The following is a 25,368-nucleotide window of genomic DNA, read 5'->3' as shown; positions in this document are numbered from 1 at the left end:
GCTGTGCTGACATTTTCATTTGCATGTTTTTAATTTAATATATCTAAGCACAAGATGTTTTGTGTGTGTATATATATATATATATATATATATAAATAAATCATACATACACAAACAAAAGCCTCTGGTGCTTAACTATATTAAATTAAAAGCATGCAAATGTAAGTGTTAGCACAGCAAGTAATATAGCAGCACTTACACACATGTATGTGTATGATTATTTATTTATATATATATATATATATATATATATATATATATACACTGTATATATAATTATATATATATATATATACACTGTATATGTACTATATATATATATATATATATATATATATATACACTAGGGGTGTGCACCGGCCACTTTTCGTGTTTTGTGTTTTGGTTTTGGATCTGGATCTTTCTTCGTGTTTTGGATCTGGATTGGTTTTGCCAAAACCACCCTTCCGTGTTTTGGGTTCTGGGTTTTGTGTTTTGGATCTGTATTTTTTTGAAAAAAAGCATAAAAACAGCTAAAATCACAGAATTTGTAGGTTTTTCTGCTCCTATGCTATTATTAACCTCAATAACCTTAATTTCCACTCATTTCCAGTCTATTCTGAATACCTCACACCTCACAATAGTGTTTTTATGTCCAAAAGGTTGCACCGAGGTAGCTGGATGACTATGCTAAGCGACACGAGTGGGCGGCACAAACACGTGACCCATCTAGGCGTGAAACTGCAGTGGCAGACAGGATGGCATTGAAAAACTAGGCCCCAAACTGTACATAATGCAAAGAAAAAAAAGAGGTGCAAGATGGAATTGTCCTTGGGCCCTCCCACCCACCCTTATGTTGTATAAACAGGACATGCACACTTTAACAAACCAATCATTTCAGCGCCAGGGTCTGCCACACAACTGTGGCTGAAATGATTGGTTCGTTTGGGCCCCCACAAAACAAGCTGGCAATTAATCTGTCCCTGCACAAACTGGCTCTACGGAGGCAAGAAGTCGTCCTCATCCTCCTCATCCACAGATTCCTCACCCTCTTCAGTGTTATGTACATCCTCATCCTCACAGAGTATTAATTCATCCCTGCTGGAACCACAGGTCCCTCTGTACGTTCTGGAGGCTGGTCTCCCTGGAAGAGTTGATCATTCATTTTATGAACATCATCTTCTCCACATTTTGTGGAAGCAACCTCCTACGCCTTTCGCTAACAAGGTTCCCGGCTGCACTAAACACTCTTTCGGAGTACACACTGGAGGGGGGGCAACTCAGGTAAAATAGAGCCAGTTTGTACAGGGACCTCCAAATTGCTTCTTTTTCCTGCCAGTACAGGTACGGACTGTCTGACATGCCTACTTGGATGCTGTCACCGATGTAATCCTTTAACAGACAGACGCACGCTTGTCGCTGCTGCTTTGAGGATTCAAGTGCGGCTACAGCCCACACAATTCACAAAGACAGAAAAAAAAAAAGAATATTTTTATTCTTTGTGTAGCACACTTTGAGGGTTACACCACCCTCTAACAGACAGACGCACGCTTGTCGCTGCTGCTTTGAGGATGCAAGTGCGGCTACAGCCCACACAATTCACAAAGACAGAAAAAATTAGAATATTTTTATTCTTTGTGTAGCACACTTTGAGGGTGTCACCACCCTTTAACAGACAGACGCACGCTTGTCGCTGCTGCTTTAAGGATGCAGGTGCGGCTACAGCCCACACATTTCACAAAGACCGAAAAAAAAAGAACAATATTTTAATTGTTTGTGTAGCACACTTTGAGGGTGTCACCACCCTTTAACAGACAGACGCACGCTTGTCGCTGCTGCTTTAAGGATGCAGGTGCGGCTACAGCCCACACAATTCACAATGACAGAAAAAAGAAGAATATTTTTATTGTTTGTGTAGCACACTTTGAGGGTGTCACCACCCTTTAACAGACAGATGCACGCTTGTCGCTGCTGCTTTGAGGATGCAAGTGCGGCTACATCGCACACAAGTCACAAACACATAAAAAAAATAGTTTTTTATTTTTTGGAGCACTTTGAGAGTTACACCACCCTTTAACAGACAGACGCACGCTTGTCGCTGCTGCTTTAAGGATGCAGGTGCGGCTACAGCCCACACATTTCACAAAGACCGAAAAGAAAAAACAATATTTTAATTGTTTGTGTAGAACACTTTGAGGGTGTCACCACCCTTTAACAGACAGACGCACGCTTGTCGCTGCTGCTTTAAGGATGCAGGTGCGGCTACAGCCCACACAATTCACATAGACAGATAAAAGAAGAAGAATATTTTTATTCTTTGTGTAGCACACTTTGAGGGTGTCACCACCCTTTAACAGACAGACGCACGCTTGTCGCTGCTGCTTTAAGGATGCAGGTGCGGCTACAGCCCACACATTTCACAAAGACCGAAAAAAAAAGAACAATATTTTAATTGTTTGTGTAGCACACTTTGAGGGTGTCACCACCCTTTAACAGACAGACGCACGCTTGTCGCAGCTGCTTTAAGGATGCAGGTGCGGCTACAGCCCACACAATTCACAAAGACAGAAAAAAGAACAATATTTTAATTGTTTGTGTAGCACACTTTGAGGGTGTCACCACCCTTTAACAGACAGACGCACGCTTGTCGCTGCTGCTTTAAGGATGCAGGTGCGGCTACAGCCCACACAATTCACAGAGACAGAAAAAAGAAGAATATTTTTATTGTTTGTGTAGCACACTTTGAGGGTGTCACCACCCTTTAACAGACAGACGCACGCTTGTCGCTGCTGCTTTAAGGATGCAGGTGCGGCTACAGCCCACACAATTCACAAAGACAGAAAAAAGAAGAAGAATATTTTTATTGTTTGTGTAGCACACTTTGAGGGTGTCACCACCCTTTAACAGACAGACGCACGCTTGTCGCTGCTGCTTTGAGGATGCAAGTGTGGCTACATCGCACACAAGTCACAAACACATTAAAAAAAAATTTTTGATTTTTTGGAGCACTTTGAGAGTTACAACACCCTTTAACAGACAGACGCACGCTTGTCGCTGCTGCTTTGAGGATGCAAGTGCGGCTACAGCCCACACAATTCACAAAGACAGAAAAAAAAAGAACAATATTTTAATTGTTTGTGTAGCACACTTTGAGGGTGTCACCACCCTTTAACAGACAGATGCACGCTTGTCGCTGCTGCTTTAAGGATGCAGGTGCGGCTACAGCCCACACATTTCACAAAGACAGAAAAAAAAAGAACAATATTTTAATTGTTTGTGTAGCACACTTTGAGGGTGTCACCACCCTTTAACAGACAGACGCACGCTTGTCGCTGCTGCTTTGAGGATGCAGGTGGAATCTAGACGGGATTTGGAACCGAGGACACACTACCTCCATCAATTGTCTAAATCCCACTGCACTAATGTCGGATACCGGATGCACGTCTAACACCAACATAGCAGTCAAGGCCTCAGTTATACGTTTTGCTTCAGGATGACTGCTGTCGTACTTCATCCTCATCGCTAGGGACTGTTGGAGGGTCAATTGTTTAGTAAAAGTAGTGATGTTCCTACTTCCTCTCTGGGATGATGAACAACTCCCAGCAGCAGCAACAGCACTAGTAGGAAGTGGTTCTTGATCTTTCCCTATTTTATTTTTATCAGAGAAAGTTTGGTCCTCCATTTATGTTATATTGATATATATATAAACGTGCGGCTAAAGCGCACACAAACACAGAAAATATTTTTTTATTTTTGCTGGAGAGTAGTGCACTTTGTGGGTTACACCACCCTTTAAGAAATGAGCCAGCCGGCTCTTTACTTATGGGACACAGGCGCACGCTTGGCGCTGCTCCTTTGTTGATGCACGTGCAGCCACAGTGCACACAAGTCACAAACACAGAAAATATATATTTTTTTGGTTTGGAGTGTACTTTGGGGGTTACAGAACCCTTTAACGGTCAAGCCAGCCGGCCCTTTACTTATGACACAGGCGCACGCTTGGCACTACTTTGTTGATGCACGTGCGGCTACTGCGCACACAATTCACAAACACAGAAAATAATTTTTTTTTTGGTTTGGACTGGAGTGTACTTTCGGGGGTTACAGCACCCTTTAATGGTCAAGCCAGCCGGCCCTTTACTTATGACACAGGCGCACGCTTGGCACTACTTTGTTGATGCACGTGCGGCTACTGCGCACACAATTCACAAACACAGAAAATAAATTTTTTTTTGGTTTGGACTGGAGTGTACTTTGGGGGTTACAGCACCCTTTAACGGTCAAGCCAGCCGGCCCTTTACTTATGACACAGGCGCACGCTTGGCACTACTTTGTTGATGCACGTGCGGCTACTGCGCACACAATTCACAAACACAGAAAATAATTTTTTTTTGGTTTGGACTGGAGTGTACTTTCGGGGGTTACAGCACCCTTTAACGGTCAAGCCAGCCGGCCCTTTACTTATGACACAGGCGCACGCTTGGCACTACTTTGTTGATGCACGTGCGGCTACTGCACACACAATTCACAAACACAGAAAATATATTATTTTTTTAGCACTTGGGGGGAGCACCCCTGATGGACAGAGCACCCCCTGGACAACACTACAGCACCTCTTTAGGACTGGGACACTGCACAGGACTTTGGAGTGGACACAGCCCCTATGGAGAACTGACTGCACAACACAGTCCAGCCAGCCCCTATGGACTTTGAAGTAGTGGACACAGCCCCTATTAACAACAGCAGCACAGCACAACACAGCCAGCCCCTATGGACTTTGAAGTAGTGGACAACAGCAGCACTACACTACACTACACTACACAGCCCTAACTCCCACCCTCCCTCTTCACTGTCCACAGCCGAGTGAGAAAATGGCGCCGACGTGGGTACCTTATATAGGATCCAAAACCCGCGAGACTCGGAAGGCGGGATGATGACGTTTTGCCTCGATTTCAGATCCGAGTCAGGTGGGAAAAGTCGAGCCTGATTCGGATCGGACTCGGATCGGGGGGGCTCGGGGGGGTTCGGATTTCAGAAATCCGAACCCGCTCACCCCTAATATACACACACTATATATACTGTATATATACTATATATATATATATATATATATATGCATATTCACACTGTATATATACTATTTATATATATGTAATACATAAATTAGGCACTCCCACCCTACAACAGAGCCCAAACTTACCTGGACACTCGGCCATCTCCGTGACTCTGGGAGCTCCCACAGCGCAGAGTGATGTGAGGTACCACATGTCACTGGTGGAATGCACCGGCAGCTGCCAGAGAAGAGTCTCGGTGGCATTTAATACATGGAGCCGGTTGCAAGCCAATCACAGCTCATGGAACGGCAGCCAGCCAATCAGCAGCGGCCGCTACCCGGGCCCCCTCTCTCTCTGGGAGTCTCTCTTTGGAGTCCCGGCAGTCCCCCCCTGATGGCAGCCCTAACCAAAGGTATTGCGGAAGTGGGCAGCTTACTGAAGTGGTGGGTGTGTGAGTATACTGCTGCGATCGCAATGCATTCATAGCATATTTTCGCAGCGGCCTGGTGTGTGCGATTACAGACTTGCGATCCATCGTGAATCAGGCCCTATATTCACAAGGTAATAATGTAAATGTTTACTCAAATGTCTCAATCTCCTCTTCCCCGGAGGCCAATGCCGATAAGAGCCCAGTCACGGTAAGCCTTTGAAGCAGAGAGATGGCTTGTGAGTGTTTTGGGCAGGGATGTAAAGAGATGGGCCCAGGGAGAGGGGTGTGTCCTAATTGTGGGAGGCATGGCTATGCCCCCTTAGGTTAAAAATACCCCTTTTTGTGAGCCCCTCAGCCTAGCATAAAGCCACGGGGTTGGGGGGGCGCGATAAGTGTGATAGCTCCCCCCCACATAAAGGCAACAAATTATTCTACCAAATGAAACCATACATTTTCTGTTAATTAAAATGGTGGAAAAATGCAAAAAAACATATTTTGTTTCATTTTTAACTTTAGGCATTAAATATTATTGGAGCCCTCCCCTAAGGATATGTAGTTATCTGCACAGTTTCATTAACATGCTAAGTGCATAAAACATGATAAAACTATATTGGAGCATATGTTAGAGATATAAGTCTTCCTAATTGTTATAGATAATGCAGCAGTGGTGACAGCCATAAGTACATCTCCCCTCTCTCCTATCCAGTTACTATCCAGCGGTGTGCTGCAGAGGGGCAGTGACAGGCAAGGCTTCTATGGCTTCCTGTACCCAGATGTGCGGAAGGCAGCCAGCCGGGCGGCAGAGCAGGTGAGGAGCCGATCATGCTGATACTTTCTCATGTCATGTGAAGTCACCGGAGAACTGAATGACACATATTGGGCCTAATTGGGAGTTTATTCTATTCCCTGATAATCCACAAAGAATAAAATAAACAGCTTTGTGATGCCGCAGTGAGAACGGCTCCGCCTAGAGCCGCGGTGCAGAATGACTGTGGTACTGATGTGACCAGAAAGGTCAAAAGCCACTCAGCCAATCAGAAGTGTTTTCCCAAGGTGGTCAACAGATTCTGGGGAGTTGTATTTATATAAAATGTTTTGGTGTATGGACCTAACTCTGAGGTGAATGCATTGCAGGTGTTGGCGCAGTTGGCCACTGTGCTTTTTTTACTGTTCATGAGTCCTGATGGTTTACCGACTGTGGTTGTAGTGAGTATTTGGATGCAGAGCAGACAATGGGTGCTTGTGGAAAGAAACAGAGTGATGCCGCCTGTCAGCGGTAATGCAGATCTTTTTGCTTCCTCGAGCCAGTGTGCTGCTAAATGCACATGTGTGATCCAGCTTGCCGGTTCCTGCATGCACAGAGGACTGGAAGCTCAGACATATGCACTTGCACTTCACTAAAATAAAAAAAAGAAAGAAAAAAAGATTAACGTGCCATAGGTCTCTCTGTAGGACGGCCGATCAGCCGCAGCAGCTATGATTGGAAGCCTTAGAGGAGCTATTTTCTATCTCTCCCACTAAGGTGGTTAGCAGAGGACCTGGTTATACTTGAGTGTTATATACAGTGACTGTTCTATTATTAGGAAGTAAAGGAGTCTAGAACAAAGGTTATTTATAGTGGGGGACCTATTTACACTCATTGTTCGTGTTTTTCTCAGTATTGTCATTTGTTAATCATGTTTTGCAGCCCTGCACAGTGTGCAAGAGGATGGGCGCCTCCATACGCTGCAGCGGGAAGGCCTGCACTGAGACCGTGCACTTCCCCTGTGGCCAGGAAAAGGAATTTATATTCCAGTACTTCAAGGAGTTTCCGTGAGTAATCCATTTGCTTCTAGGTATATAGAACCCGATTCAGACCCGCTTGCTAGATGCGTTCGCACGCAGCTGGCGTATGCAAATCCGGCAAGGCAGGCGATCGTACGGCAAGGCATTAGCACGCCCACTATGTCTTGGCGTGTGATCGCGCTGTGTATGTATGTTCCGTTACAGTGGGGTTTTTGTTTGAACTTCTCACTATTTATTCTGTAATATTTGTTTCCCTGCAGATCATTTTGCCCAAGGCATCGGCCAGTTCAGAAGGCTGCGGCACAGGACGGAGTAAGTGCATGTACCATCTGCCTGGAGGAGCTGACCCCTGCCCCTGCATATGATGTGATTAAGAGCCCCTGCTGCAAAAACACTTGGTTCCACAGGACTTGCCTGCAGGTGAGCTATGGCTTTACTATTTACTCCTCACTATCGGAGTCACCGGGAGGAGGCCAACCAAGAGAGAGCTGAGGAATGACGGCCAATGGAGTGGAGGGTTTGAAGCTGATCCCGGTGCCCGCTCTCTGTATATGAAGGATTATGGCGAATGCAGCCTGACGTTAGGCTGGTCGGCTTGTCCTCGCTCGTCAGCTCTTGTGCAGGATGTTTGCTTTATGACTGTACATATATATATATTTGGTATTTCATCTGAACTTCTTACATTACAGATGCATGCATTAAACGCAGGGAAGTATTTCTTGAAGTGCCCCATATGCCAGAACATGGAGAGTTTCCAGCAGGAGATGCTGCAAATGGGAATTTACATTCCCCACAGGTATATGTAACAATTGTCTTTATCTAGAACATAGAATCCAGCTCCATCACAGAGGCATTTTAAGACTGGAGGGGGCCCATGTGAGGATTCCTGTGAGCCCCCTCCCCCTGAAAAAAAAATGACACTGGCGCATGCACAGAACATCACCAACAATCTGGAATTTACCCATAATCCCCTGTGCATATGCAGTAATCTGGTGTTATATCATACATATGATGCAGCTTATGAAATGCTATAAGCAAAATGTGTCCTATTATAATTTACAGAGATTTATCAGTTCTTTAGTAAGCAAATTGCCAAATCCAGCCATAAGACTATGGGCACTTGGCTATGGGTCTATGACCCTGATTCAGAGCCGGACACGCTGACAAAGCGCTCGCTCTGAATCAGGGCCGTCCTTCTGAATTTTTAGAGCGGCCTCCCGGCCGCTCGTATAGCTGTGGGTGACCACCCACAGCTATAGCGAGCGGCCAGGAAGATGGTCGCGATGCTCAAGACCATCGCGACCATCGGCCTTGTGACGAGACCCTTGTGGTAGGGTCTCGTTGCCGCAAGCCCTGGAGTGCTTTTAGCTCTATCAGAGCTGAAAGCACTCCCACTGACATCACTTGTGATGTCAGTGGGGCCGGCCCCAGATGGTAGGCGTTCCGATGGGAATACCTCCGTCTGGCCAGTCACGCCCCTGGCACGCCCACCAAACGGGGCGTGCTGTCACTCACCATCAACAGCACGCCCCCTTTGTAGCGAGACCCATAGTGACGGCTTGCCGGACTGGACTGCTGGACTAGATGAAACAGACAGAAGAAAGCGTTGTAATGTAACATTGATTAATTACATCAGCGATATTACCTCACATTAACCTTTCAGAGATGCATCCTGGGAACTGGAGAACAACGCCTTTGGAGAACTACTGCAGGTCCACCAACAGTGCGACGCGGATCCCTGCCGCTGCGACCATGGAAGAACTCACAGCGAGAGCGGCAGGTAAAACTTTTCGCATTTTATTTCTTAAAGGCTGCCAGTGTGCTATGGCCCAGCAGCAGCCCCTGGGAAGGTTCCCCTGCTCATTCCGCATGATTAATGCGGCCTAGACTCTGATAAATAGGACCCTACGTTTATTAGCTAAGGATCTACTGGGTGTATGCGTAATATATGTGACGGTGTATTTACTAAGAGGCTGATATCTTTCACATTTACTGTGTGCTTACTAAGAGGCCGACACCAAGAACCTGGCTACTATAATCGTTTTCTGTTATAATATATGTTATGGGATGGGTACAGGATGCGCCGGGATACTGAACGTATCCCATATCTTATATGTGTTGTGAATCTAATATGTATTCAATAAATTGTAATATTGGAATCTTTATCAGAGAGTTCCCAGTACCTTAGGTTTTCTTGATAGCGCTGCCCACTTTGTTATTGGTTTCACCCCACACTTACCTGCTCCTCCGTCTCTCTCTGCCCTATAATTCTGTTCTTCTCTTTATCATGCTTCACTGTGCTGGTTGGGTGGCTCGGAGGCTTCTCTTCCCGGCTGCTCTTCTATTCGGCACCAGAGACACATTATGATAGCCAATGCCCACAATATAAAAGAATGAGGGGAGCAGGGGGGCGTATAAACCATTGTGACGGGTGGCGTATGAACCATTGTGCCGGGTGGCGTATCAACCATTGTGTGGGTGACGTATCAGCTGTTACAGTGTCGTAGCCACTGGCACTGTAACATAGCATTTCGCATACAGATACACCCGCTGTCACACACAGAATATAGGCATGCCGCATATCATTTTAATCAGCAGAAGTTGCTTGTGCGTCCTACTCCCATCACTGTTTGATTAAGATGCATTTGAAGGTAAAAAATTTGCTGAAATGTATACATTCTTATAAGCTGCCAAATTGTTTAATCCTCTCTAGAATACAATAAAACATTTAGTATCTTAGGGCCTATTTCTTCCTGTAGCGAAATGCTCCATTGCTGAGATTTATAGCTCCAGCTGTAGATTTATCCTCTGTGTCTCCTCTTTCAGTGAATGGTGTATAATTCGGTGTCACTGCTGTGGGTCAGCAGGAACCCACCTCGCCTGCTCAGCCCTGAGATCTGCTGAGAGCACATGGACCTGTGCAGAGTGTGCCTCCATTCTGGAGAAGCCGGAGGATGTTGTTGGTAAGTACTTTCCCCTGTCATTTGTCACCTATTACTAGGTAGTACAGTATCTAACATCATAACTTATATTTCACTTACGTGGTAGAATGAGACATTAGTGAAAACTATCATTAAGTTACCAATCTTGGGTTAATGCCACTGTAGTGTAATCGATGTGTGGCCCTTTTCATGTTACAGTAGCCTTAGCCAACCTGCAACTTGTAGGACACAGAGTACGTCCATCCACATAAACATATCGCTAACAATGTTGGATCTCTTTCTGATTGCAGAGGCATCTGTGGTAATACCATCAACGAGCAGAGCAAATCCTCCGCCTGCTGTAACACCAGGAGAGACCTGCGCCCGGACGAGGGGGCATCTTTCAGTAACACCAGGAGAGACCTGCGCCCGGGTGAGGGGTTACAAAATAATAACATCCAGGAGGACCAGAAAATCACCATTGTAGGGTGCTAAACCCAGAACCTGGGGGCCCAGGTGGAGACAAGATGCCTCATGATCTGCTACCTACCTGTCGTACACATCCTGCAGGAACAGAGAACTGTGTGGATCCGTGCAGTGTCTCTCACTCTCGTCCCCATATTCACATCAGTGGAATTAGAGCAATTAAATATCTTTTGCTTTCCAAACCAAGTAAAGAGAAAATTCTTCTTTTATAAAATATTTTAGCAGGGGATTACAAATCAGTAATATTGATATTAGGCATGCCTAAGGCTTCAATCCAAAGGCTCCATTCATATGGCTTCAGTGCATAACGGTGTGTTTCGTTCTGATCGAAGTGAATGGTTATACCACATAACCAACTGAGTGAGTACAAATTAACACACTTTATTTATAAGTAACAAACATACAAAGTATACAGTATACTTTTGTCTATGTGTTCAGATGACACCAGTCATTCATTATCTTCAACATAAGATGTAGTTCATGTTAATCTGGGGAGCCCTCATTTCACAATGCCCAGGTCTTTCAATTCACATTGCAGACACTCTACTGCAGTCTCAGGTCCATGCACGAGCCAAAGAGCCTTTGTCTAGGTCTTGATTTATATACCATAGTCTGGGTGTTTGGCTTTCCAGATATTAAGCCTATATTAGTTACATACTGGGTATCAAGCACTGATTGGTACAACATAACATGGACCATTCTTATCTCTTGCACATGCTCAGTAAGCACTAAGATATACTCAGGACAAAGAAATACTGTTATGGCGTGTCCTAGAATGTCTGGAGTTACACTATCTCAAAGCCCCTCTTTGTCTAAAGAATATAGGGCCTCATTCAGACCCACTCGCGAGTGGCTGTCCGCTCGCAAGTGGGTCAATGGTGTGCACTGCACATGCGCACGACGGAGGGAGCTCCGTCGTGCACATGCGTGAGACGCGACGAGCGAAGGACTTTCCTTCGCTCGTTGTGTCTGATCAAAGGGGGCGTGCTGTCGATGTTGATTGGAGGCATTCAGATGGAGGCATTCCCAATGGAACACCTACCGTCAGAAGCCGGCCCCACTGACATCACTAGTGATGTCAGTGGGAGTGATTTTGGCTCTGATAGAGCCAAAATCACTCCTGGCCTTGCAGTTGAGAAACTCAACCGCAGGCTTCTGGTCGCACTGGCGATGGTCGCGATGGTCAAAACCATCGTGACCATCATCCTGCACGCTCGTATAGGCTGTGGGTGGTGACCCACAGCTATACGAGCGTCCAGGAGGACGCTCCATATTTATGGAGGTGGGCCCTGATTCAGAGCGAGCGCTCTGGTCAGAGCGTCCAGCTCTGAATCAGGGCCATGGACATCACTTTCAGTAACCCATAATGCTTAGCATCTCTATACATCTTACAATGGTTATTCTATTGCAATGTGGCTAACTTTCTACAACTAACACCATATAAGGTCTTAAAGGCTTATTATACATTTCTGTTAATGACAGGTACAAGTATAGGCCCCCCAATATATGTCTTGTCTGACCCCAAAGGTGAATCTGACCAGTCTAGGCATAGACTAGAACTACATGAATACAAACTCTTTTCAAACCTCAATGCGGCCTAGCACAGTTGTGTATTACAACTTATATACCTATGTAGAAATTATTTAACCCACTGGTTACACTTCAGTCCTGCTATTTATCCTGTGCTTTTGTGCCTATCAATTACATATTCAAATGAGTTCTAATTAAAGACTGTTGCTTTTAATCAGATATTATAAATATAAGTGGTTGGCACGGTTCCTGGCATCCTCCCATCAGTTATGGGTTGGTTGATGGATCCCTGCAGTGTTCTGGAAATCAATTCATCAGTGAATGTTATTAAAGGGGGATGGTGTTAATCTGTGCTGCTGCCACCTTTATGTGGACTTTCTCCAAGTTATCTGAGAGCACAATCACTGGTGACAGATGGACCTTAATATCTCTAGCCTGCGATCTTCATATAGCAAGGTGGACAGTATATTTTAGCATAGTCCTCTATGATCCGCCATCTCAGGAAGCATCTGTGAGCCTATAGATTACACTCGGCCCAAAATAAGAAACAACATGTTATATAACGCGACCTCTTGGCATTCTGACATCTTCGATAAGTTAGACACATATATATTCCTATAATCGTGCATTTTCTATATGCAAGCTTATATTAATTTTACACTTGTTACTTCTTATTTCTAGTTCAGATATATTTATAATATATATAATTATTGCTGATCAATATGTTATCACTTATAAACATTCCAAGGTTAATAGCTCAATTAACTTCACACTAATATCTTTATTCTTAATATAAGGGAAGATTATAGTCCTTCTGTAACACTCTGCTATTTTCATTGGAGTTTGACAGGGAGAGACATGCGGTGAGGTATTGATAGGTTATCCTCCCCTCTGACAATCAGAAACTGCCTAAAGCATAGGGGGGGCTGTTCCGCAGACAATAATACTGCACAGAAAAAAAACAGGGTCACCCCCTTCTCAGTGAGAGATGTGATAGCTCTGATGGACAACTCTGATGATCAGGCGACCTATCCAGAGGGTTCTGACAGCACACTGCCACTGCCATAATGCTCCTGTGCCATCTATAGCCAGCATCTACTTCACCTACCACTTGCTAATGAGAGTTGAGCTGCTATTTTCATTGGAGTATGACAGGGAGTGGTGAGGCAGCAACAAGGTCAGCCTCCCCTCTGACTATCAGAAACTGCCTGGAGCACAGGGCAGGCCGTACCACAGGCAAAAATACTGCACTGAAAAAGGTGGGTGGCAGCTCAGTTCTGCAGTAAACCGTTGGTGAGTCAGCAGAATTTGTAGAATCAAATGGAGACAGAACAAGGGCCTGATAGTATAACGGAAAAGCTAATTTCACATCAGAATGAGCATAATTCCAAATGATATTATATTGGTAATAACATGTATTTTTCCCTCTTCTACAGTTGTATGTAACAATCCTTTGTATAGCGTTATTCTAGAGTCTGTGTACTCTAATCAGCATGAGGTCTGGTGTGTGGAAAGGTGACAAAACCCCTCTTGACTAGTCCCCTGTGAAGCTGGGCAAGTGAGGATGTAAGAAGGTCTGTCTTCCTAAAACAATCATTACGAGCCCTGTGTTCTGTTTGGGGACAGTGATCAAAAGAATGGATGGACCAGGGAGACATTCGGTCTCCAGAGGTGTGTATCTCCTCACCTAGTCACTGGGTATGTTTATTGACCCAGGCCTGTTCCCCAAACTTGAAATATAGCTGAGTGTGTAATTAAAGAACCCCTGCTCAGGTGGCCAGGAAAACTTGAGCTTCAGCCAGCTAAACAATCCACTCTGAGCTGAAAAGGGTAAAATCATCCCCATGGAGGGGGTGAGGGGAGTGCCTGGAAAAAGCAGGCCTAAATATGTGAGTCAACCCTGACCCATTGGTTCATCCTACATGAGGCTATCGAAGGATACAGATGATCCCGAGTTCATCACTGGGAAGGCCTCGTCCCAGAACCATTTAATCCGCCTTCACTCAAATGGTTTGTTTCCCCATTTATTATTTTATTTTCTGGAAAGTGTGAGTAACTGTGTGATTTTTTTATTATATTCTTTGTAAACTTTTGTACATAAGCTTTGAAGACATTCTTCAATTAAACATTAATTCTAGTTCTGGATCTTTGTTTTTATGACCCAAGTCCTCATATGACTCGTTACCTATTTTTCTAAGTATTGATAAATGTGTGTGCAGGTAAGAGCATAAGCTTACTTTATGCTTTAACATTATATTCTTCTGCTGGTGGCAGTTACTAGGTTTAGTTAACCACACATGCTGAGGGTTACCTGTAAAAGTCACGGGCGGCGATTCTCAGATTGGTGTATCTGGAGGGTCGGCCCGCAGGACCGTGACAGATAATGTAATATTGTGGTTGAAAATCCTTTGATAATATGCTTACCAAATGTACACTTGTTCAAAAGCGTAACTGCAGGAGTTTAAATTTGCATGTTCGGTACTCCTCCCAGAAGAGAATACTTCACTTATGAGAAGCCTCATGTATCAATAAAAGATATCTCCACAGCATATATGTACATTTCAAAAGTGAGAACAATACATACAGCATACAAGCTATATCATACAGAATAAAATAGCTTATCTGTGAATGAAGATGTGAGGGCATGGATGCCATCCAATAGGTGATGTCTTTTTGAGAAGCAAAAGTTCAGAAGATGAGGCAAACAAGGGGGTAGATCCTAAAAACAAAGATATATTCAGCTTGTCATCCCACTATTTATCACAATCTGAAGTATCAATACTCAGTAAAGGATTGATGTTTGCCCTCACACAGAAACACAATACATTTAAAATGTTTATCGATTTGAACACATATGCCGGGAAACTAACACTTACAAGGCATTTTGCAAAGAAGTAAACAGCCATAATAACTAATTATAACAACGTCTCTAAATTAGGATACTCAGACACTGGCCTCGTCACTCCGAGAAAACGGGGCTGATGCCCTAACGTGCGAACCATGGCAATCGTGCAGCAGCTTAGGGGGCACTTGATCTGCACATGCATAGTTTGTAACATGGACGTGTGAAGATCTCGCTTCATAGGAGTTGTACATAAATCCAATGAATTGGGTCCATAGTATCCTATACAAGTTTGACAGAAATATAAAATTTTTCTAGCAGTTTCTTTTTTTACATAAAAAAAGACATTTATAGGATGTTTGTCTCCAGCTGTTCAGTTCTACATCACATTGTTCAGTATGGTAATAAATGTAATTCATTAAAGTAAGATGATCTTGCTCTACTCAGTTCTTCCCAAAAAAAAATATACATCCTTGCTCTACTTATTTCTTAAAAAAGAGCACTGTAATATGTTCTGTCCTGGCCTTGCTATCGATCTCCCAGATAACAAGGTCAGTAATAGATGTATTAGCATGCTTCCTGCTGGACATTTGCACAGTGGTCTGTGTTTACCTACTAAAGCATGGCAGTAATATAAAAATGTATAGAATACATGTGTATTTGTTTTTAAATATAAGGTGCGGCTTTGTGGAATTGCATTATCCAGAAAAAGGAGATTTATGTTCTTACCTGTTAAATCCTTTTCTTTGACTCCATAGGGGGTACAGGGATCACTCTAGCTATAGCCTGGAGAGAGGAGAGCCTGGGCACCAAATAGTTAACATTTATTTCCCAGCAGCCCTGGCTCCCTTTCCTTTGTACCCCGACCCCAACCACCGGCAGCCAGTTAAGTTAGCAAGCCATGGCAAGGAGCGAGGAGAAGGAAGACAGGCAGACACTCTGAATCACACACATAGGCAAGGTGAACAGAACCGATACTCAGGCAAGAAGATCCACGTATCACTCCTGCTGTGGCCACACTGGAGCCATAAGGATCACTGTGCCTCCCTCCAGCGTTAACCTGCGAAAGACCTGCGGGATCTTTGAGATTGGAGGAAAGATGTATATTAGCAGAAACATCCATGGTACCTATAGAGTGTCCACCAGGAGAGCTGCGGGCTTTCTGGTGTGGGAACTGCATCACTGCAACTGATGATTGTGTTGAGATGCCATCATATCTATGTCTGGTAGGTCCCAATGGTGGACTAGTAGAGTCTTGATGTAGAGCCTACTCGCCCAAGTGATAATCCTGGAGGTTTAGGGAGTCCGCATCCCCATTCTGGACTCCAGGGAGGAAGGCTGCTGATAGTGCAGATGGATACCACTCTGCTCAGTGGAGAATGCAGTTGACTCCATCATGGCTTTGCAACTGTGAGTGCCACCCTGGTAGTTTATATAGGTGACATCAGTTGACCGGATAACCCAGGAGGAGTGACTGTGCCTGGCAAAATGCGCTGTGTACTGCGTGGAGCTCCAGGACATTGATGGACAGTCTGCTTTCCTGAGTCGTCCATAGACCCTGGAAGGTCTGAAAACACATCATCATCCACCACCCCCCCCGAAGACCTGCGTCGGAGTTGAGTAGGACCCAGTCTGGGATCTGAAGAAGATGGTCCCTGTCCATGTGTGGGGCTGGTGGAGCCACCATAACTGTCCCAAGGGAGAATGAGCGTCTGCACCCTGAGGTGCAAAAGGGACTTGTTCCACCATGCTAGAATTTCCAACTGAGGAGGACAGGAGAGGAACTAGACTTACACCACTATGTTGAAGATGGAGACCATAGAACCCAAGATCTGCATGCAGCTGTGGAGCCAAACCTGATGGTTGCTCAGGAATTCACAAATCCTGGACTGCAGAGCTAAAATGTTATCTGCAGGATGGAAGACCTGTCGAACCCTGGAATTGAGTAAAGAGCCTAAGTGTAGCATCTACTGAGAAGGTGTCAGAATGGATTTCCTCTAATTGACTATCCACCCGAGTGACTGCAGTTCTTCCACTATTTACAAAGTCTCACTGTCCCAAAAATGACAGAGAAATTACACTCCTCAATTTTGAGTGGCAGCTCCAAAAGTCTCCAGAAAAGGACTATTGGTCCATAGGTCCAAATAGGTCCAAATAGAAAGACTGTTCAGCAATTGTGACACATCAGCGCTATCTAGTGTATAGAGTCCAAAAGACCTCCTGTGTTTTCTTCCAATTTTAAGTTTCTTTCATTTAAGGCTCCAGAATTGTTTTTTCCACATCCATAAAGGAAACAAAGAATTAAAGTGCATTAGTTATGTACCAAAAAAATCTCTCTTTTTACATACATTAACTGCCACCTCTGTAGGGGTAAATTTAATATTCTTTTGTATTAGAATTTTTTCTGCCCCTCATACACAATATAGATTATACCAATGCAAAAAAACACAGCAAAGTAAACAAAGTGCCAGTGTTATGTCACACACCCTACAAATATCTGAAAAACCACTATGCATGGTACGGTCAGATCCAGGGGAGTGGGAGCGATCAGTACGATTCCTTCCCCACACACCTTGCAGGCAGAGAGAGCCTCCAAAGCCCAGCACACAGCAGCTGGGCTGGGGAGAGAGGCTACTGCCAAAAACAGTTAAGCAGTGTTATGGGGGGAACCAGACCTCCAATAAGCCCAGGCCTGGGTAATTAATAACCCCCTCTCTCTGCACCCCTGGAAACATTCTCTTCTGACTAAACAGCTGCTGTAATGTCTATACACAGATTGCAGGTCTACATAGTGTAGCAGAATATTTTAGTCGGAAAGGGAAAACAGGAAAATGTGTCTCCCTTTCTACGTCTGAGCTATTTCTGCACATTTGCTCCAATTTATTTGGTTTAAAGTAGGGGTGTGCACCGGCACACAGCACTACACAGCACTACAGCCAGCCAGCCAGCCAGCCCCTATGGACAGGACAACAGCCAGCCCCTATATAGACAACAGTAGCCAGCAAGCCCCTATGTATATGGACAACAGTAGCCAGCCAGCCAGCATCAGTAACAGCTCCCAGCTTCCTCCTCTTCACAGTAGCCAGCCAGCCCAGTATTGTAATGTATATATAAGTACTACTAAGTTTATTTTTTATTATCACAACAGTACAGTAGCCAACAGCTCCCAGCTCCCTCCCTCTGCCAGCCCCTATGGACAGGACAACAGCCAGCCCCTATATGGACAAAAGTAGCCACCCAGCCCCTATGTATGGACAACAGTAGCCAGCCAGTGTCAGCAACAGCTCCCAGCTCCCCCCCTCCACACTAGCCAACAGTTCCCAACTGCCTCCCTCTGCACGCACGCTCCACAGCCAGAATGAAACATGGCAACGATCGTGGGACCTTTATAGAATCAAAACCTGCGAGAATTCGACAGCGGGATAATGACGTTTTGCCTTGATTTCAGTTCCGAGCCAGGCAGGAAAACCAGAGCCTGACTCGGTTCCCAGCTCAGATCAGGGGGGGGCTAGAGGTGGTTCGGATTTCAGAAATCCGAACCCAGTCATCCCTTGTATACACTAGTAGCAACCCACCCAGGTTTCGTACCAGAGCAATTTTGAATTTACATTTTTTAACCGAGGTCTTATAAGATTGCCTTGTAAGATGACATTAGTAATTTTTCCTTTATGACGTCAACACAAAAAGATTTCGTTTTGATGTGATACGCAAAAGAGCCACGTAAAGTTGTCCCTTAGAAAAACAGTCTCCACTAAGGTCAGCTCCAGCCACGTTACGTGTCTGTCCCTGAGCTTTATTTATTGTCATACCAAAGCAGACTCTTACCGGGAATTGGACTCGTTTGACATTAAAGAATCGTTTTTTACATAAATTAAACAGGAACGGTAAAAAAAAAAAAGGGAGAACTTAATTTTTGTATCAGTAAATATAAATTTTTCTGGAGAAACCGGATAATATGTATCAGTCTCCACATGGTATAAAATAAAGTCCATTGTTGTGCTATACTGTATCTTTAATGGTTTAGGCAGTGTAAGCCAAGAAAACGCACGGACGTAAGTATTTTCATTGACTTTCTTCACTAAAATCGTCACTGCCCGGCTCCCTTCTGTCACACATTAATATTTCCTACACCTAAACCTTCCTCTGCAAATGCTCCATAGAATGGTGCAAATTGCATCAAATTCCATTAAGTGGTTCTCGAGATTAGCCTGAACTAACAGAAAGACTTTATTTTATATATATATATATGATAATAAATCAGACTTATGATGCTTGTTCAATAAATTAGAGTATATCGTAGATATTAAGTGACTAGAACTAGCAGACTGCAATAAGGTTTTAATGGGAAACTCCTGTAACGACAGAGGAACTTTAGAGAACTGAGCATTAACAGCATGTCTAAGCTGAAGATACCTATAGAAGAAGTGGTTGGGGACGTCAAACTCTAGCCGCAGTTGATGGAAGGTCTTTAGAGTGTCTGCCTGAATTATCTGACCAATAGACACTACACCCCACTGACCCCAGGCTTCTCTGACCTGAAGAGCTTAGAGCTCCCTAAAGCAATTAGCATGAGCAAAAGGTGGATCTGGATCAATGCCCTCCGCTTGTAATAGAAGTGAGACAAGTCTCCAAATCGTGAGGGCCTGCCTAATTACGGGCATCCTAAATATAGGTAGATTATCACTCAATATTAGTCGTAATGGTGACAAGCCTGTCTTAGAATAAGCCATGACCTGGGCATGCAAGGAATTATCAGTTTGATCATTAATCCATTCCCATATATGTGTTAATTGTGCAGCAAAATAATAAAATTAAAACAGGGGTAATGCCAAGCCTCCAACATCACGAGGTCTAGTTAAAGTATACAATTTGATCCTGACCCTTTTGCTGGCCCAGATCAGTGAAGATAAGAGGCCATCAATCTGTTTAACAAATTTCTGTGGGATATAGACCGGAGAATGATAGAAAGTATACAGGAGTTTAGGTTGGAGAACCATTTTAACAAGATTTACTCTTCCCGTTACCGTTAGTGGCAGTTTACTCCAAATTGGGACACGGGACTTAAGATATTCAATTTGTGGCAACATATTCAGTGGCAGATAATGTTGAGGGATATTGGAGATCCATATTCCTAAATATTTAAATGAGTTCACCCATTTTAGAGGAAGATTAATAATAGGAATAGTGGGACAAGTCCCCCTGAAGGGTAAAATACATGATCTATCCCAGTTAATCAATAAACCGGAGTATTTCCCAAATAAATCAATAACCTCAAGAGCCTTAGGCATAGAAGTAACATATTGCATGATAAATAATAGTATGTTATCCACATACAGCACAATCTTATCTACCCTTGATCCTAGCTGAAACCAATGAATGTTAGAATGAGCTCTAATCATGCAAGCTACGGGCTCGATGGCCATAGCAAAGAGAATGGGTGACGGGACATCTCTGCCTCGTTTCCCTATGGTGTGAAAATTATGTGGAAATAAATCCATTCACTGACACTCTCGCCACAGGGTCCGTATATAACAGCTTTACCCACTTAATATATCCCGGGCCACTACCAAATCGTTCCATGGTCTCCCAAAGAAATATCCACTCGATTGAATTGAACGCCTTAGTGGCATCTAATGACACAATAATAAAGATTTGTGGATCCCCACGTTGTATCTGTAAGTGTGTGAATAACCGCCGTAGATTTACTGCCATGGATTTACCGGGCATAAAGCCTGTCTAATCAGGATGAATCAGTTGGGTTATGACCCGGTTAATCCTGGAGGCCAATATTTTAGCCAGGACTTTTATATCTGTAGGGGGAAGTGATATAGGTCTATATGAGTCAGTCATAGTGGTATCTTTGCCTGATTTAGGTAAGACAATTATCAGTGCCTCAGACATAGAATTTGGCAGCGTATTGTTTATGTAAATTTGATTAAAGAGCTCTAGTAATTGAGGAGCAAATATGTTTTTTGTAAACCTCAAGGGGGATCCCATCTAAGCCAGGGGCTTTACCATTTGGAAATGAGTTTAGGGCCACCTCTATTTCCTCCATTGACAGTGGAGAGTCAAGTGAGTCCCTTGCCTCCGAGGAGAGTGTCGGGAGTGATACAGTAGACAAAAATTCACACACCTCCGGTTGGGTATAAACCAACCTAGATTAGTATAGGTCATGGTAATATTTAACGAATTGGCCCACAATATCTGGGTTATGCACATATACAACGCTGCCTGACCCAACTAATTTTACCACTGTATTGGATGACTTTTGCTCGATGCGAGCCAAGTTAGCAAGATAAGAACCAGGTCTATCACCTGATGCATATTGCAAATATGAGTTAAACAGAATCTTGTATTATGCCTTGTCCATCAGAAATCATTCCATAATTTTTGGGCACCCCACCATGCTTTTTTATTTAAATCTGACTCGTTAGCGAAATATAGGCTAACTCAAAAGACTTACAAGAAGCCTCCAGATCCATTTCAGCTTTTCTATATGAAGATTTCAACCCAGCCACCCTACGAATTAAAGAACCTCTTAAAAATGACTTAAAGGCATCTCATATAAGTGCAACAGAAGCAGTACCACTGTTCAATTCAAAAAATTCTTTCCACTCCACTTCCAACTCTGCTCCTGAACCCATGTGTGATAACCAGAACTGGTTGAATTTCCAAAAGTATTGACCCCTCTCCCTCTAAATCTACACTAATTGACATTGGGGAGTGGTCAGAGATTCCCCTAGTCTCATATGTTATCTTGTGTATTCTAGGTATTAAATCCGGTATAGCTAAGGCCATATCTATCCTGGAAAAAGAGGAATGTGTGTAAGAGAAAAAGGAATATTGTCTCACAGAGGGATACCTCAACCTCCAGGCATCAACCAGGCCCATTACCCTAATCATACTCGAAAATCCAGTTTCCCTACCCTGTGTTACTGATGCAGTCATTCTATGTCTATCTAGTATAGGGTCTAATATGTGATTAAAATCCCCCATGCATAGAGTGGGTATACCCGGAAAAAGGGCCAAAAATTCAGCGACCTTCTTAAGAACATTGTGGGAGTACGGTGGTGGAATATAGACTGCCAATAGTAATAAGGACATAGAATTAATTTTACATTTTAAGAATACATATCTACCCCAAGCATCACACGGCACCCTTTCCAATGAGAACTGGACAGATTTACGCACTAAAATAGATACACCCCTTGATGCTGAGATATGTGAAGAGTGATATGTCCATCCTATCCATGGCTTCCTCAGCGACAATAATTTCCCACCAGTCAAGTGAGCCTCCATTAGACAAATTATATCTGAAGTAGGGATGTGCAGGCTCGGATAGGTTCGAGTTTGCACATTGAGTTCGAATTTTTCCCTCCAAAAAAACGGAACTCAGAAAGAGGCAAAACGTCATCTTACATGGACGAACATCATCATTCCTGGACTTTTTTCTTTAGATATGTAACATTAGCAACAACACGCCCCTATTTGTATATACTGATGCATCTACACAAGAACAATACCGATCTAGCAGAGAACGAAACGCCATAACGGAAATACATTATACAGTATTCTTGCAACTACATATGATTGATATATCTCAAGCAAAAAGAAGAAAAAAAAAAAAACAGGATATCAATCATTAACCAGTGGTTCCCTTGCTGGTCTGCGGCAGTCCAGCCACAGTGCCGCTTCCATCGGAGTCGTGAAGAATTCGGTCTCCCCATCAGCAATAACACGAAGCTTGGATGGGTGTAACATGGCGTATGAAATATTTAGATCACGCAGACGTCTTTTAATCGGGAGAAATTGAGCCCTATCTTTTTGTTTTTCCATTGCGAAATACGGAAATACGGAGACAATAGTCCCGTTCCATTGTAATGGACCGTTCGTACAGGCCAGTCTGAGGATAGAGGGCCTGATTCACAACCGGGTCGATGCCGGCTCCGTCGTGCACATGATCGAAACCCCAGATAGCGATGGGCGCTCCATCGCTCTGGGTTTCGTACCAAAGGGGGCATGCTGTCGATGATGAGTGACAGCACGCCCCATTTGGTGGGCGAGCCGGGGGCATGGCTGCCCAGATGGAGGTGTTCCCATGGGAACGCTTACCATCTGGGGCCAGCCCCACTGACATCACAAGGGTCTCGTCGCAAGCCCGATGGTCGCGATGGTCTTGACCAACACGACCATCTTCCTGGCCGCACTAAAAAACAAGAAGGCCGGCCCTGATTCAGAGCGAGCGCTCTGTCAGAGCGTCCGGCTCTGGATCAGGCCCAGAGTCCCGATCACGGAAATGTAAGAACTTCACTATGAGAGTACGTGGTGGTGCCCCAGGTGGTAGGGGTCTAGAAGGCACCCGATGAGCTCTCTCAATTGTAAAATAAGATGAGAAAGAGGTAGAATCGAACGTGTTGCACAACCATTTTTCCAGGAATTTTTCAGGATTGGTTCCCTCCTCCTTCTCTGGGAACCCCACGAATTGAACATTATTGCGCCTTAGGCGTCCCTCCATGTCAGACATTTTCCTCGTATGGAGATAATCTGGGAATCCATAGAGTTAACATGGACACTTAAAGGAGTAATCTTATCCTCCAAAGTGGAAGTCCGCATCTTCACCTCACCAACTATCTCACGCACACACTGTAGGTCATGGTGTATAATTGAAAGATCGGACTGTACTTTCCCAATCTTCTCTGACAACCTAGCCTCACAAGTTGTCACTGCCTCAAGGACACATTGAAGCGCAGTGTCAGAGGACTGAGCCAAGGTTAGTGACTCCACAGGGGATGTAGGAGGGGAATCGCCCCCTGTGCCGCAGAAGTGGACTGGGCCAGAGGTATTCTGCAGAACTTCTCCAGTTTAGCTGTTGCAGCTGAATTCTTCCCCATCATGAGGGTGAAATGGGAGGTTCTGTCTGGTTATCGCTGACTATAGCAGAATATATAATTATATAGGAATAAATATAAGTGAAAGTGACACCTCTTTCTTCATGGTAGTATTGCACAAATGACACATAGAGAGGCACTTTAATAGTAAAAGCTGCTGCAGGTGATTACATGCAGAGGAGGCTGTAGCTGCAAATATAGCACCATGAGAGTCACAGCCCTGTAGTGCAGAATGGAGAATGGAGCCCACTCACATGCCCAGGGTGTACACTCTCGCCGTCAGCCACTCTGGAAGGCCACAGGGTATGCCTCAGCTCCGCTTCAGCCACCAGGGAGTATCACCTCCTGTCTCTCAGGAGCCGCTGCAGGACTCTGCCCAGTTAGGAAGATGGCACCAATGGCACACGTGATCTGGTCGCGTCTCTCTCAAACAGCCTGCTGCTGGGTGAGTCAGCCCTCGTTTTCACACCAACGCTGTACAGTGCAGTCACCGCACATTCCGCCAGACATACACCGGTTTTGGGTCCCGGGGGAGAGGTCAGGATGGGCAAGCAGGATAGTAGGGTCCGGAGAGCGCACCAATACGTGAGCTACAGCATGCTCTCCGTGGCCATGCCCCCTTCTTGTTTGCTTTTTTATTTGACCATGGGACTGTGGGTCTCGATTTCCCTTCCCGACCAAGCAGCGGCAGCCTGTGTCTCGTGCGGAGCTGACTGCAGCGCACAGCTGAGTGTCGTCTGTTTTTTATTTTACCCCTTTGCCTGTGTTTGCTGAGGTTTCAGTTTTACAGGTTGTAAAGAAATCCACTGTCGTGTTCCAACTCACAAACCCAGGTAGTGCAGTGGAGAACCCCCCCATCACCTGTCAAGACCGCCCCAGGGGACCCTGTGGATGGATGCGTCTGGCTTGCAGCGGGGCTATGGCATACATGCCTACCCTCCCGGTTTTCGCGGGAGGCTCCCGATTTTTCGGGTAACCCCCCGCACCCCCGGAAGGGTAGGCATTTTCCCCACATTCTGCCCACTTCCTAGTGAAGTTGGCAGAATTAGGAGAATACCCGCGGCAATCGCGGGTCTCTGTGAAGGGGGCGGGGCTTAAGCTGTGATTCTGCATGAATCACAGCATTTGGCCCTGCCCCCTATGTAAATTGTGCCCAATCGCAGCAATTTTACCACGAGGGGGTGGGGCTTAATGACGCGAATCGTCAAGCCCTGCCCCCGTCGGCCCCCTTCTGCTTCTCTTACCCGGGCTTCTCCCGGGAAGAGAATATTAAAGGTAGGCAACCCTGGGCTATGGGCCTGAGGAAACCAAGAATCCAGGTAAGAACTGGCTGTCTGCGAACCACAATTCCCATGCCTGTCCTTTCCCAAAGTCCAGTTCCATTGTCCAGCAACGTTTCTTTGCCGCAGCTGAGCGCATTGTTAGTCAAGGCCCCATCAGAGGGAAAGGAAAG

General features: G+C 44.8%; 1 protein-coding gene across 1 annotated transcript in view; it reads left to right on the top strand.

Moving 5' to 3' along the window:
- The window catches only part of LOC148524887 (G2/M phase-specific E3 ubiquitin-protein ligase-like), a 29,543-nt gene extending 7,687 nt beyond the window's left edge, over positions 1-21,856 (top strand). The window contains exons 2-7 of the mRNA XM_088471600.1: positions 7,151-7,275; positions 7,509-7,668; positions 7,938-8,044; positions 8,912-9,028; positions 10,075-10,211; positions 21,798-21,856. Of these exons, the coding sequence (XP_088327726.1) occupies positions 7,151-7,275; positions 7,509-7,668; positions 7,938-8,044; positions 8,912-9,028; positions 10,075-10,211; positions 21,798-21,856 (705 nt within the window). The remainder of the gene's footprint in view (positions 1-7,150; positions 7,276-7,508; positions 7,669-7,937; positions 8,045-8,911; positions 9,029-10,074; positions 10,212-21,797) is intronic.
- Positions 21,857-25,368: the final 3,512 nt, after the last annotated feature.

The sequence above is a fragment of the Taudactylus pleione genome, unplaced genomic scaffold, assembly GCF_031769625.1.
Source record: "Taudactylus pleione unplaced genomic scaffold, aTauple2 ptg000115l, whole genome shotgun sequence".
Lineage (NCBI taxonomy): Eukaryota > Metazoa > Chordata > Amphibia > Anura > Myobatrachidae > Taudactylus > Taudactylus pleione.
The sequence above is the reverse complement of the archived record's forward strand: the minus strand, read 5'-3'. Positions and strand labels throughout refer to the sequence as shown.